The sequence below is a fragment of the Galeopterus variegatus genome, unplaced genomic scaffold, assembly GCF_000696425.1.
Source record: "Galeopterus variegatus unplaced genomic scaffold, G_variegatus-3.0.2 Scaffold1473, whole genome shotgun sequence".
NCBI lineage: Eukaryota > Metazoa > Chordata > Mammalia > Dermoptera > Cynocephalidae > Galeopterus > Galeopterus variegatus.
In genome coordinates, this window is record NW_007727584.1 from 224,099 (window position 1) to 239,557 (window position 15,459).

At 37.2% G+C, this 15,459-nt stretch overlaps 1 protein-coding gene across 1 annotated transcript in view; it reads left to right on the plus strand.

Moving 5' to 3' along the window:
- The window catches only part of LOC103594074 (UV radiation resistance-associated gene protein), a gene marked incomplete at its 3' end in the record, with an annotated part of 302,923 nt that overhangs the window by 142,405 nt on the left and 145,059 nt on the right, over nucleotides 1-15,459 (plus strand). Inside the window, exon 7 of the mRNA XM_008577262.1 lies at nucleotides 9,574-9,679. Coding sequence (XP_008575484.1) covers nucleotides 9,574-9,679 — 106 coding nt within the window. The remainder of the gene's footprint in view (nucleotides 1-9,573; nucleotides 9,680-15,459) is intronic.

The following is a 15,459-nucleotide window of genomic DNA, read 5'->3' on the forward strand; positions in this document are numbered from 1 at the left end:
CACAGGTTTGACACTATTGCCTGACTAAGGTTTTGTTGGGGTTGCCAATTTGGTATGGCTACCTCAGTGATTACTCAGTTGGACACCAGTGTCAGGCAAGTCCAAAATTGACTACTGGGAAGATGGCGGGGCATTCACACCGCTCCCTCCAGAGAGTCTCAGCTCCCACGTTGCGCTCCCACGTTGCGCTCCCGTGTTGCGCTCCCGCGTTGCGCTCCTGCATTGCTCTTCCGCATTGACCTCCCGCGGCAGCCTCCACAGCCAGAGCCGCCCCGGCCACCTCTCGCTGCCCCTGGCGCTCCTGGCTCCTGTTCGTGCCGCAGCCTACTCAGTCTCTCTTCGGCTTGCAGTTCCAGCGGCGCCTGGGGCCGGGGCGATGACAGCCCCCTCCTTGGCAGATACCGCTGTCGCTGGACCCCGAGTCCCGGTGGCGGGGCTGCGCAGCCCGGCCCGGGGCTGAGGGCAGCAGCTGTGGTGTCCGGGTGCTGAGTGGCGGCCGCTCCAGGCGGCTTCTTCCCAGAGCGGCTTCTTCCTTGGGAGGATTTTGTAAATTTCACAAAATTGCGCGCACTCCAAACCTCAGTGCACGTATTATGAGAGTCCCCTTCAAGGTCTCAGCAATCCTTCAGAGCAATCCACCTGGGTAGTAGCAGCTACCCCTGGCGCAAGCAAGGACCCCAGAGATTCTGACTCACCATCAGGCTTTCTGAGTTCCTCTTCTTGCTGGTGGCCTCTGGGATCCTGCCGTCATGGGGCGTGGGCGGTTCACTCTCTTCCACCACCATGTTTCCTGAGACCCCAAGGCTCTAAATCATACAATCTGATAGCATAAGCCCTCCAACTTTGCTCTTCAATATTTTCTTGGCTACTCTAGGTCATTTGTATTTCCATATTAATTTTAGAATCATCTTGTAAATTTCTACAAAAAAAAAAAAGGCTGTTGGGTTTTGATTGGGATTGCTTTGGCTATAGATAAATTTAGGGACACCTGATCTCTTAACAATTGAGGCTTCCAATCCATGAAATGTGATATATTTCTCCATTTATTTAGGTGTTCTTTAGTGTTTTATGGTTTTCAGTATACAGGTCTTTCACATCTTTCATTAGATTTATTACTAGTTATTTGTTGATATTATATGGAAACACCAAGTGATATTTGTATATTAATCTGGAATCTTGCAATTTACTAAATTTATTTATTAGTTCTAGTAGTTGGATTGTAGGTTTCTTTAGATTTTTCTATGTACACAATCACAGATAGCATCTGTGAACAGGCATTGTTTTGCTTCTTCCTTTCCTGTATGTATGACGTTTTTTTTTTTTTGCTGGCCAGTATAGGAATCTGTACTGGACCTTGATGTTATCAGCACCATGCTCTAACCACCTGAGCTAACAGGCCAGCTTACTTTTGTTTTTTTTATTGCTTTATTGTAATGGTTGGGACCTCAAGGACATTCATTGTTCGATAGAGTGGTGGCTGTTGTTTGGTGTTTTTTGTTTTGTTTTGTTTTGCTTTGTTTGTTTTTGGTGTCTGGCTGGTATGGAGATCAGAGCCCTTGACCTTGGTGTTATTAGCACTACGCTCAAACGAAGTGAGCTAACTATCCAGCTCCTGAATAGAAGATGAAAGTGGACATTTTTGCCTTGTTCCTGATCTTAAGCATAATATTAGCTGTAGATTTTTTGTATAAATCTTTTATCAGTTTGAGGAAGTTCCCCCTTTTCCCTACTTTGTTAAGGGTTTTATTTTTAATCATTAACAGGTATTGAATTTTTTAAGTACTTTTTGGGGGGGCATCTTTTAAAATAACCATATGATTATTATCCTCCATTCTGTCATTGATTGATTTCCAGATGTTGTACGAACCTTGCACTGCTCACGTACACCCACTTGATCAAGATGTGTTATCCTTTTCATACATTGTTAGAGTCTGTTAATATTTTGTTAATGATTTTTGCATTTATGTTCATGTGTGCTATTGTTCTGTAGTTTTCTTTTTTTGTAGTGCTCTTGTTATGTTTTGGTGTTAGGATTATGCTGGCCTCAAAACAAATTGAAAAGTGTTTTCTCTTCTTCTCTGAAAGATTTTTGATATAGCTGACATTTTACCTGTGAAGCTGTTTGAGTCTAGAATTTTCCATGTGAGAAGGTTTATATTTTCTTATTTTGCTTTAAAAATTTTTTTTTTTTTTACTTTGGTGGGGCAGCTGGCAGGTACAGGGATCCGAACCTGTGACTTTGAGGTTATAAGGCTATGCTCTAACCAACTGAGCTAACCAGATAGCCCTATGAGAAGGTTTTTAATTACAAATTTAATTTCTTTAACAGAGAATGTTATTTAGATTTTCTTCTTTTTTGTTTGTTTGTTTGTTTGTTTAGAAACTTTTGGTTTTTAAACAATTTGACTATTTCATCTATGCTGAATTTATTGGCATAGAGTTTTTCACAGTTTTCCCTTAATTCCCTCTAAATATCTATAGGATCTGTAGTGATGTCTTCTCTTTCATCTTGATGTTAGAAATTTGTTCTCAGGTATCTTTTTTTTTTAATCTCTTCCCTCTCTCACTTTTCACATTTACACCATCATTCCTGTCATTATTTTAATTTAGGACAGTGTCATCTGTTGCTTAGACTGTTGCAATAACTTTATACTAGCCCTCCTGTTTGCAGTCTTTTTTCTCTTTATCCTATTCCATTACTACAAGAAGAAAGGTCTTTCTTTTTTTTTCCTTTTTGTCTTTTTTCGTGTCCGGCAACGGATCGCAACCCTCAGTGTCGCGCCCGGACCGGGACCGGCAACGGGATCGCAACCCTCGGTGTCGCACCCGCACCTCGCTCAGCCAGTGAGCGGGAACCAGTCTGCACGTGGGATCCAAACCCTTGGCGGGAGCGCCGCCACACTCCCAAGCAGTGCACTGTAGCAGTGCGCCACCGGGCCAGCCCCAGAAAGGTCTTTCTAAAGTGCAAATGTAATTAAATCTTTTCCAGGTTAAAAATTTTTAGTGGTTTCCTAATTTCTTCAGAATAAAAATCTAATCTCCTTCATTTGGAATACAAAGCCATTAATGATAAGGTGTCTACTTGTCTCAGCAGATTCCTGTCTTTCCTGTATTTTCTTCTCCCCTTTTCTCTCTCCCTGCAAGCCATAGGAGACTGTACTGTACTACCTTTCTATGTGTTCTAATTAGTCATTTTCAGTCTTAAACTTGAATGCAGCATTTTAGATATATGATCAGTATTAAGTAGACAAAAATTGTCTTCTAACTTCTCCTTTATTGAGATTATTGTTAATATGTGATTGTTATAGTCTCAATTAATCTTTACTGATATTTATTTGAAAAAAATATAAAAAGTTGACATTATACCTTTTATTCAATGTATCTTTACATTTACAGCAATATCTAGCCTCAAATCACTTTTTTAGCCCAGTTTCAATTTATTGTTATCTCAAATTATATTAAAAAATATGGATGCACCTATTTGCTATCACCAGAATACCTATCCTATAGCTACTTGATCTCTCCTCCCCAGCACTACTGATGATGTGACTTATTTCAGATAGGGAAGCCAATGTTAGTATTGACCAGTCACCCAGATGTCTAGATGATTATGTTATCTTTCTTTATAGATTCTTTTTATAGTTTGCAAAATCAGAAACGTTTTTCTGAAACTGGCCAGCTAGTTTAGAGGTAAAGCAGTTGTTTTCTTTTCTTGTCAGTCTTTTACCTTCTTACCCCCAGGGGAATCAGGATGTCCCCCATTATTTTTAAAAGCCTAAACACTTCACACTTTTATTCTCCTATTGGATTTGAAAGGGGGACATTATTAGCTCTGTCTTGATATAGCAGGGGCTCTGAAAGTCTATTTGGATAACGTAGAAGATTGGAGGAAATGTGACTCTGTCTGTGTGTTTTAAGCCCCTAAGGTAAGATCAGAAAGCGTCTGGGGCAGTGAGAGCCAAATAGCTGAAGTCATACATTAATTATGGTCATGAATCATTTTTATTTTTAAAGTCTTTACCATTTGACAAGGTTGTTTGCATAGTACCAATGTGTTTTAGGCAGCACTTTTTCCCTCTTAAAGTAACAGGCTGTTTTGTTGATTTCTCCTTTGGGTTGATAATGCATATCATTTTTAGAATTCTGATAAAATTGTTGGTAAAAAATTGTATGTTTTCCTACCTGAATGAGTGGTCTAAAATTTATGTGACTTTTGTTTTGACATAATATTTTGCAGTTGTAAATATAGAAAACTATCGTGTCAATATTTCCGTTAATCTCTCACTGATATCAATAAAAAATATCAAATCTTAGGACTGTGCTTTTATATTCAGACGTTAGACATTCAGTCAGCAAATATATTTTAAGTGATTCCTTTGTGCCACGTTCTGTACCAAGCATTTGGAATATATCTGAGAGGATGAGATTTTTCTTTCTCAGAAAGATTTAGTGGGAAATAGACAAGGAAATAAACAGTTGCTATAAAAATGTTGTTCTGTAGTATTTGTTGTGGTGTCATGTACACAATGCAGCAGATTTCCAGAGGAAGGAGTGACTACCTGTCTGGAGTGATGGGGGAAGGCCTTTGAACAAGAGGTTATGCTTGAGCTTCCTCTTAATGGATTAGGAGTCTAATTACCTGTTAAGGGACGGGTAGAACTTGTAGGGCTATGGAACAGTTCTTACGAAGGTACAGAAGCAAGAAATGGCATAGTTTTGTTTTTAATTGAAACAGACTGATTTTACATGTTGTAAGTTGAGTATAGCATTGAATATCTGTGTGCTATAAGAACTGGCATGGTATGCTTAGAGAATTGCAAGCGTTCAGTATTGCTGTGGTTGAGGGTGCAAGGTAAAGAATATCAAGAAATGAGGCTGGAAATTTAGGCAGGGGCCACATCACAAAGGGCCTTCTTCAGAGTTATAAATTTCTTTACAATTGCCTTTGTAAGAGAGTATCACGATCAATGTAGATTAAACACATATTCATAGCCAGAGCAAGAGGCACTAGGATGGAGTATAACCTCCTTTACTGGATTCCTTAGAAGCCCTGAGGAAGTTGTTGAATTACTCATCTCATGAGCCAAGAGTTGGTCCCTTTTACATGAACTAAAAAATCCTCAATAACTAACAGGCAGTTTTCCAAAGTGCAGAATATGCCATGAACATTTTTAGTGTGTAGGGTCATAATAACAATGTTGGCAGAGGTATTCATGCCCTCAAATCCTTAATAAAATGAACCTCCCATATGGAGAGAGGTCAGGTTAAGTCAGGTACAGAAAGAGAAATACCACATGTTCTCACTTATTTGTGGGAGCTAAAAATAAATAAATAAATACATACATACATACATACATACATACATACACAAACTGGGGATGGGGACAGGAAGAAGACACAACAATCACAGTTCCTTGAAGTTGTTAAGACAAGCGAACAGATATGATGTTGATGGGCGGGAGTGGGGAGGGAGGATTCGGTAAAGGAACACAAAAATCAACCACATTGTATATTGATAAAATAAAATTAAATTAAAAACAAACGAACAAACAAACAAAAAACCCCAAGGGTAAAATTTACACACAGTGAAATGTGCAGGTCTGAAGTGTAAATTCTGTGTGTTTTGGTGTACTCCTCACCCCAGTCAAGATATGGAACATTTCCATCACCTCACATTGTTTCTTTGTTTCCCCTGCCCCCTATCAGTCAATCTCCACCCCACATAGGCAAATAGCCACTCTTAATTTGTCACCATAGATTGCTTTATCTGTTCTTGAATTTGTATAAAGGGAAATTACACAGCATGTACTTTTTTGTTTCTGGCTTTTTTCACTCAACATTATGTTTTTGAGATCTATCCATATTGTTATGTGTATTAGTGGTATATTCCTTTTTATTGTTGAATAGATTTTTATTGTATGAGGATATCTCAATTTGTTTATTAATTCTCCTGTTTAATGGTTGATTGGGTTGTTTTCTATGAATATTCTTATACCAGTCTTCTTGTGGGTATTTGTTTTTATTTTTCTTAGGTAAATACCTAGGAATAAAATTGCTAAGCCGTAGGTTAGATGTATTTTTAACTTTATAAGAAACAGCTTTTCAAAATGGTATTTTACACTTTTACCAGCAATTTATTCAAGTTCTTGTCAGCATTTGGAGTTGTCATTTTAATTTTAGCTATTGTAACAGATATAAGATGGTATCTCTTAATGATTTAATTTGTATTTTCCTGGTGACTAAGATGTTTAGCACCTCTGTGTTTAGTGGTCATTCTTATATCTTTTTTGTGAAGTGTTTATTTCACTCTTTTGTCCATTTTTAATTGGATTGTCTTTTTTTTTCTCACTGATTTGTAAGAATTCTTTATATACTCCAAACACAATCCTTTGTCAGAGAGATGTTTTGTGAATATTCTCTCCGAGTCTGTGGACTGCTTTTTCATTTTCTTCATGTCATCTTTAGATGAACAGACATTTCTAATTTTGGTAAAGTCTAATTTATCCATTTTTAATTTTATGATTAATTTTTTGTGTCTTTTCATATATCTTTGCCTATCCCAAGGTTGCAAGAGATTCTCCTGTATTTTCTACTAGAAGTTTTATGATTTTAGCTTTTGCATTTACTATGGTCCTTTTTAAATTAAATTTTTGTGTGTGTGCTGTGAGGTAGGAATGAGATTCATTTTTTTTCTATGTTTATTTAGTGTTCCAGCACCTTAGTTTAAACTTTTTTCTCAGCTAATGTGCCTTGGTTTCTTTGTCAAAAATAAGTTGTGTAGATCTATTTCTGTATTCTTTATTCTGTACCATTGATCTATTTTTTGGTCTTTGTGCCAGTACCATATTGTCTTGATTATATAACTAAATAGAAAGCCTTGAAATCTGGCAAATTTCGAGATTGGTTTGTCACTTCTAGATTCTTTGCTTTTCTATATAAATTACAGTATCAGCTTCTTAACTGCTACAAAAAACAAAGACTGTTGGGATTTTGATTGAGATTGTGAAACTACTGATCCATTTGGGAAAAACTGACAATATTGAATCTTCCAGTCCATGTATGTAATGTATTTTTCCATTTATTTAGCTCATTTTTACTTTATCTTAGCAGTGTTTTGTAATTTCAGGGCCAGATCTTGCACATCTTTTGTTCATTTTATTCCTAAGTTTTCTATGTTTTTGCTTTATTTTATTTTTTCAAGTTTATTTATTAATGTTACTTTCTTTTACATTCTAAGATGTTGTTGCAGAGCAGTTGGGTGGGAGGGAGACAGGAGAAGGGGGAAGGAAATAGTGAGGGGCGTGGTTGAGGCCTGTGGCACCCCCCTCATTCTTGCAGAGGAGACCAGGGTACTTATAGTGGTGGCTTGGTCATTGCTGGGCTGGGTGCAGATGTCAGGGGGGGTGTGTGGCTGAAGCCCTCAGCCCCTCACTAACCAGCTTGGGAGACGAGGGGCTTCCAGCAGTGGTTTAGTGGTCATTGTTGGGCTGGTTGTGGGTGTCACGGCGGCGTGGTCGAGGCTCTTGGCCCCCCACTGCCTTGGCTCGGAAGCCTGGACTTCCTGTAGCAGTTTGGTGGTTGTCTCTGGGCTGGTTGTGGGTATCGGGGGCATGGCTGAGGCCCCTGGCCCTCCTCCCTCCCTGGCTTGGGAGCCCAGGGGGCTTCTGGTCCTTCTAGGTTTTATTGCTGTTCTTTGGTGATATGAGACCTTTACTAGTTAATATCAAATTTTGTCTCTGGTTGTGGGTACTTTGTTTTTTCTTTCAGTTCTGTGTTGGATTATTTGCTGTTCCCACCACTTGAACTCTGTGCTGGAACTAATTTGTTGTCCTTTGCTTAGTTCTAAAAGGGGGGGAACTTCCTGTGGGGACCAGGACTTGAGCTCTGTGGTTGAGCTAAATTGCTGCTTTGCTGCTGATTCCCTGGGAAAGGCTTTTTGTGCAGCTCAGGTTTTAATGGTTGACTTTATAGGTACTTCTGGGTCTTGTGAGGTTCAGTACACATGAGTTGTGTGGAAACTCTGGTCTAGACCTGAGTCTTTTCAGCAAACTGCTCCCCCTTCAGTTTTGTATTCCTGACCAATCTACACAGAGTGGGCCTGTGCTGATTGGAGGGCAGATCAGCTGTCCAGGTGCCGTGCCCCTGCTGGGCCCGTCTCCCCCACTACCCACACTCCAAACACTTCCCATGGGATGGGTAGAGTGCTAGTCCTTTGCAGTGACTCATGGGCCTCTGAGAGGCTCCTTTTTTCAGTTGTTTTGGCTCTTCTCTCCTATGTGGGTCCGTGGGAACTCCATTAGTGGTCTTGCTGGCCTGAGGGCCACGAAGACCCTCTTTTCCCCTGCTGCTTCCAAGCAACTTCATAGGAATGCCACAGCTGCAGCTTTTGCCAGCCTTAGATCCGTGTGCTCACCAGCTCCAGCCTTGAAGCAGCTGGGATTCGAAATGGTTGGAGCCATCCTTTCTTTCTCTCATTGTGGCTTCTCCTGCCTTCATGCACTCCGTAGGTCTCTCCTTCTCTTCCCCCGAGCTCTAGCGGCCCAGCTTGGCTGTCATTGCTTTTAATAGTTTTAAATTGGTTGATTTGTGGGAGAGAGTGACACTGGGGACCATCTATTCTGCCATTTTGACTGGAAGCTATTTTCTATGTTTTTTAATGCTATTGTAAAGTTATTGTTTTTTAAGTTTCATATTCCAATTGTTTGTGGCTAATATATAGAAATATAATTGATTTTATTGTATGTTATCTTTGAGTCCTATGACCTTGCCAAATTTGCTTATTAATTCTAATAGTTCTTATGTACATTCCTAATGATTTTCACATGACAATCATGTCATCTACAAATAAAGACAGTTTGACCACTTTTTGGTATGGAAATATATAAGAAATTTATGAGCTATATTTAAAGACAAAGAGACCAAAAAGCAAAACACCCACAAAACCATAATTAATGTCAAAAAGAAAAATAGCTCTTAATTTTTTCACTGTACCTTGAAGAGTACTCACCAAGAATGTAGTTGCTGTTTAAATGTTGGTCCAATATTTACATCCTCTTGTTATTTTGTCTTTTGTATAATTTTGTTTATTCGTATGTTTCAGAGTGTTGGCTACTTTGATTCATCCTTCTTAATTGGGATTATTGTGAATTCTTTTTTTCTTTATGGATGCCCATAAGTAATAGTCAGCTTTGAGAGCAGTTATACTCTCTTGTTGACTTTAGCAATCTACTTAATTTTTGTGGGTCTCAGTTTCCCCATCTGTGAAATGATAGGACTTGACCAGATTATTTTCTAAGAGCTCTTTCAGACTTCTGTGAATTCTTCATCCTAGCTCTCAATATATCAGAGGCAGTCAGGCAGTTATAGAAATGTTGTTTTAGAGCTTTATCATTTTAGGATTTATTGTAGTCCCTGTTATTTCATTGTAAACATGCTAGAGAATTGAGAAACAATCAGTTTGAGTTCATTATCAATTCCGTTTATCATGGAAGGTTTGTCATTCATGTCTTTGGCTTTGTGTTGAAAGTTTATATAGTTAATTCACTTAAATTTTTCTACAATTTGTATTTCTAGGCTTCATAGAGCCCAGTGTGCAATTAAACAGACTCAGGTAACTGTTCAGAAAATTGGAAAGGAAATTGAAGAAAAACTAAGACTCACATCTACAAGCAATGACCTGGTAGGTTTTTGCATATTTGTTTTTGAAACTCCTTGTTTTCTAAAGGGAATTATCATATTCTTGGATTAATTTTTTTGTCCAGAAAACTTTAGGTAGTAGTTGTTATTATTATTTTTCTTAATATTTTACTGAGACTTTTGTTGGCATTTAAATGTTGGAATCAAACTTTTCCATCTGCAAATAATGCAACGTACAAAGTGCTTGCTTTATTCTGCTAAAAGAAACTTTAAATTATGTAAAATTACTTACAAGATCATTAACAGACTATTTTATTAATGGCATAATTGTGAACTGTAAACATGAACTGTATAGTGAATGAAAAATAGCTGCCAGGAGAAAAAATAAACTATAGGGACTAATCTACTTTTTAAAAATGAATTTAAAAATTATTTGGATTGAGCATAATAGGCTGGTTTGTGGACAGTGTTCTCTTTTGGGAAATATTCTTTGGTGAGGCATTTCCAAAGGAATAGAAATCCCAACCCAAGTGGACAGATTTAAGATATTATAATTTTGGGTTGCTGTATACTCTTCCCTAGTGGAGGAAAAAAATGTCAATTTTGAAATGCAGATTCTGTATTTGTAAACAGAATAGTGGCTTTTCTTAAAATGAAGCCACATGGTTATAAATAGCTTTTGAGGAATTTTGTGGTATGGATTAAGATATTTAATTCATCAAATTAAGTCCTAGATAAAATTAAATATTTGTTTGCATGAACTCATTGTCACAGATAGGCAGCACTTTCCAGTTGTCATTTGTACCACTATCAGCTTGACAGAGGGCCTTTACTACCCCAGATAAAATCTCCATGTTATCTTGAAGATTTGCTCGAGATAATAATGTAATAGAAGAACTGTAGTAAAGCAGCAATGCAATTAACCTACACAGATTTCTCTGTCATTGAATTTGACAAAGCATATGCTATTATTTAATGAAACAAGTAATTTCCCAGTCTTGCCTTGAGAGAGGAAAATAAGAAAAATAAAACCTAGCAATTTCTCCCCAAAAGTTTTAAAAATGTAGCATTTTTGTAAGCTACAGAAAGGATTAAAATTAGTTATTTTTTTCCATATTTTGTATGCTGGCAATTTCATAGTTCAACCTAATATGTAGTTATTGCTGTATGTGGCACATAGTAAACATACAAAATATGGTAGTTGCAATAACTGTAGTAGTAATTCTTATCATTCGTATGACTTTCCTTGTCTATGAAAAATTCTCCATTTCAGAGATGCTGTTAAACCATCTTTTGTTATAACTTAGGCCCAATAAAGGATCAAATCCAGATCATAAATGTAATAGAAGGGGAGAGAAAATAACTAATTTTAATTCTTTCTGTAGTTTACAAAAATGCTACATTTTTAGAACTTTTGACTGGGGAGAAATTGCTAGGTTTTATTTTTCTTATTTTCCTCTCCCAAGGCAAGACTGGGAAATTACTTGTTTCATTAAATGACAGCATATGCTTTGTCTCAGTATGAAAAAATGTATGTTTAATCTTGTTTTTCTAAAATATAAGTGGTGACACACAGATCAAGGTGATAGAATGTATGAGTTTAAAGAGGTCTGGTTCAGAGGTTCATTGTATATTTTTATGCTTCCTAGTCAAAAAAGAAGAAAATCATTGGATTTTTTAACTGAAAGGGAACCTAGAAATCATGTATTTACCTAATAACCCATTTAAAATCACAGCCCCATCAGTACATCTGTCCCCTTTCCTGCTTTATTTTTCTCCACACTATTTATACCATTTACCATGAAAAGTATTTTACATATTTTTCTGTCTCTAAATTCTATGAGGGGGAGGGATTTTTGTCTTTTTTTTTTCATTGCTTTATCCCCCGTGTCTAGAAAGGTGTTTGACACATAGTAGGCACTAAATAATTATTTGTTGAATAACAGAATGAATCTGGCATTATGTCCTCTTATAAAAAGACAGGAAAAAGAGACTTGAAGAAGGGAAGCAACTTTCCCATAATCATTTGACAGATACAGACAGGGAGTTTGGTTTACTTGTCTCCTTTCAGGGGATAATGCCATCTACATATTAATTAGTCACTTTAACGTTTTCCTGTATGTAGCATATAAGAAACCTTTACTTTTATCTTTTTTTGTCATTCCCTTAACAAATTGGCCCAAGGCTGTTGCTTTGCCTCCCATGGATTTGTCACCCCTTTCCCCCTGGGTGATGGAGCCACCAAAGATTACTCAAAGCCCATCTCTTTTGAGCAGTGAGAAGCCCTAGAAAGGGGTTAATATACCAGGACCCTCAAGTGTGAGTCATCCTTCCATTTGGGAAATTAACTACGAATTGGTGTTCTCTTCCTGCGTTTATTCTCCAGACCAAGAAGTTACAGGAAGAGACACATAGGTGGGGTTTTGCTAAGTACAGTTTAACAAGTTTTTACAATAGAAGCTGGTAACATTCAGTAAAAACAAGTAAGATGACATTCTATTAGACAATTAAGTGATCCACTAACAAAGGCTTGATTTAGCAAACATTCCTTCTCCCTCCAGCAGCTTTTTAGTAACTTTACATATCAATTAGTAACCCGTCTGTCTTTGAACCAGCAGCCTTGCTGTGTTATGATTCTTATCTTGCAACAGAGACTCAATAGCCTGGGGAAAATTTCCTGTCCTTTGCAAGGTCAATATTTGAAACTGCAAGGCTTTGGAAAACCAGGCCCTGTGAAGTACATTTGCTTTATGAATCCTCTACACAAGGCCATTAATTATATTCTAACCTAAATGCTTTCAATGTATGAGAATTAAATCTTAGCCTAAGTAAAAATACAGTGAGGAGGCATATTTGATGTTGAAAGAAATGAGATTATCTTCTAAGACCACATGTAATTAACTCTTTTATAAAAAACTGGGTCTATACTTGTATTTGTCCATTTCTGTTGCTTATAACAAAATACCTAGAACTGGGTAATTTAGAAAGAAAACAAAATTTATTGCTTACAGTTTCTGAGGATGGGAAGTCCAAAGTCCAAGGAACACATCTGGTGGTGGTGACAGTGACCCAAGCATCTCTCATTACAAGACAGTGGAAGCAGAGAGAGAGAGAGACAGACAGACAGACTCTCCTCTTCTTTTAAAGCCCTCAGAACCATGCCCCTGGCCACCATTTTTTAATTCATTCACTACTGCACAGTCCTACAATCCAATCACCTCTTCAAGGCTCCACCTTTCACCATGGGATTTCCCACCCTCTTAACAATCACAGTATGTGTTAAGTTTCTACTAAGTAAAACTTGGGGGACACAGTTCAAACTTCAGTGAGTTTTGGTGGGACAGTCTTCAAACTACTACAGTACTTGATGCCTTACAAACATTTGGCATTGTCTCACATTACATCAATCCCCCCCCCCCTTTGGCATTTAATCATGTTTCTTATGAAATTTCTGCTGTTGTCATCTTAAATTTTTACTTATAAAATGCCTTTCTTGTATCTGCTGAGATAATTGTATGCTTTTTCTTATTTCTTCCAGTATTATGGGGAAATACCTTGGCTGATTTTTTTTTGTTTTTGTTTTGTTTCTTTGGGTTTTTTGGTGGCTGGCCAGTATGGGAATCTGAACCTGTGACCTTGGTGTTTACAAGGCTGCATTCTAACCAACTGAGCTAACCAACCAGCCCCCTTAGTTGATTTTTGAATGTTAACCCAACTTTGTATTCTTGGGGAAACCCTCTTGGTCGTGATGAATTATTCTTTTTATGCATATTACTGTTGTATTAGTCTGTTTCTGTTGCTTATAATAAAATGCCTAGAACTGGGAAATTTGTAAGAAAATGATATTTATTGCCTACAGTTTTGGAGGCTGGGAAATCCAAAGTCCAGGGAACACATCTGGTGAGGGTCTTCTCTGGTGGTGACTTTACAGCAATGCAGGGGTCTCACATGGTAGAAAATGGCAAAGTAGAAAGAGAGTGAGTTCCTCCTGCGCTGTCCTTTTAAAGCCCTCCGAACTATGCTCATGGTCACCATTAAACCATAAACTTAATCAACTCTTCAAGGTCCCACCTTTCAGTTATCATAATAGGATTTCCTACCCTCTTAACAGTCATAGTGGGAATCAAGCCTCTAATAGATAAAACTTGGGGGACACAGTTCAGTCAACAGCAACTGGATTCAATTTGTTAAAAACTTTTAAAGGATTTTTGCATATATATTCATGAAGAATATTGGTCTGTAGTTTTGTTTTCTTGTGCTCTGTTAGTTTGGTTTGTTGTCAGGGTAATGTTGGCCTCAACACACTGTTGGGGGAAATGTTTTCTCCTTTTCTATTTTCTAGAACAATATGTGTAGAACTGGAATTTTTTCTTAAATATTTGGTAGAATTTACCATTGTAGTTACCTGGGCCTGAAGTTTTCTTTGTGGGAAGGTTTTAAACTAGAAATTCAATTTTCTTAATAGTTGAAGGGTTATTCAAGGTATCTTCTTCTTGAGGGAGCTTTGGTAGTTTATGTCTTTCAAGAATTTGTTCATTTCATTAAGAGGTATGTCTTTTTAATTTTAACCATTCTAACAATAATGTAGAGTTTTTTCATTTTGGTTCTAAATTGTGTTTCTGTCATGAGCATTTTTCAAGTCCTATTGGTCACTTGTGTATCTTTTAAGAAGTGTCAGTTCAAATACTTTTGCCCATTAAAAAGCTAAACTAGGGCTGGCCTGGTGGCAGTACGGGCGCGACACTGAGGGTTGCAATCCGTTGCCGGACACGAAAAAATAAATAAATAAATAAATAAAAAAGGTAAACTATTTTAGATTAACAGGAAACTTGCAAAGATTCATAGAGTTTCTATATGCCTTTCATCCAGTTTCATTCAGTTTTCCAAATATTAACATCTTATATAACCATGGTACATGGTCAAAACCAAGAAATTAAAGTTGATATGTTAATATTAACTATGGACTTTATTCAGGTTTTATTATTGTTTTCATTAATGTGCTTTTTAAAAATACATAAAGTTTTTATTTATTTAACTTTTTGTTTTTTGTGGCTGGGTTGTACTGGGATCCAGACTGATGATCTTGGTGTTTTAAGGCTGCACCCTAACCAACTGAGCTAACCAGCCAGCCACATAAACTTTTTATTTTAGAATGGTTTTAGATTTGCAGAATTGTCGCAAATATAGTACAGGGACTTATCTTGTATACTCCACACCCAATTTTTCTTATTATTAACATCTTACCTTAATGTGGTACATTTATTACAATTAATGAACCTGTATTGATAAATTATCATTAACCAAAGCCCATGCTTTATTCAGATTTCCTTGGCTTTTACCTAATATTGCTTTTGTGTTCCAGAATCCCATCCAAGAAACCATACTATGTTTAGGCTCTTCTAGGTTGTGAAAATTTCTGACTTTCCTTAATTTCGGTGACCTTGACAGAGAGAGGGTTTTGAGGATTACAGGTCAGGTATTTTATAGAATATTCCTCAATCAGAATTTGTCTGATGATTTTGTCATGATTAGGCTGGGTTCTAATGCCCATTTTTTGTTCCAGTATTCAGTCTAGGATACCGTATTAGATTTAAGCATCATATCTTCCTAGTCTTTTCTGATCTATGACAGTTTCTCAGATTTTCCTTTTTTTAAAATCACCATCACTGTTGATGTTAACCTTGATCGTTTGATTAGGATAGTATCTCTCATTTTCTCCACTATAAAGTTCCCTTTCCATACTCTATTTTTGAAAACAAATTATTAAGTACAGTCTACAATCAAGAGGAAGGGAATTAAGCTCCACCTCTTGGAGGGGGGAGA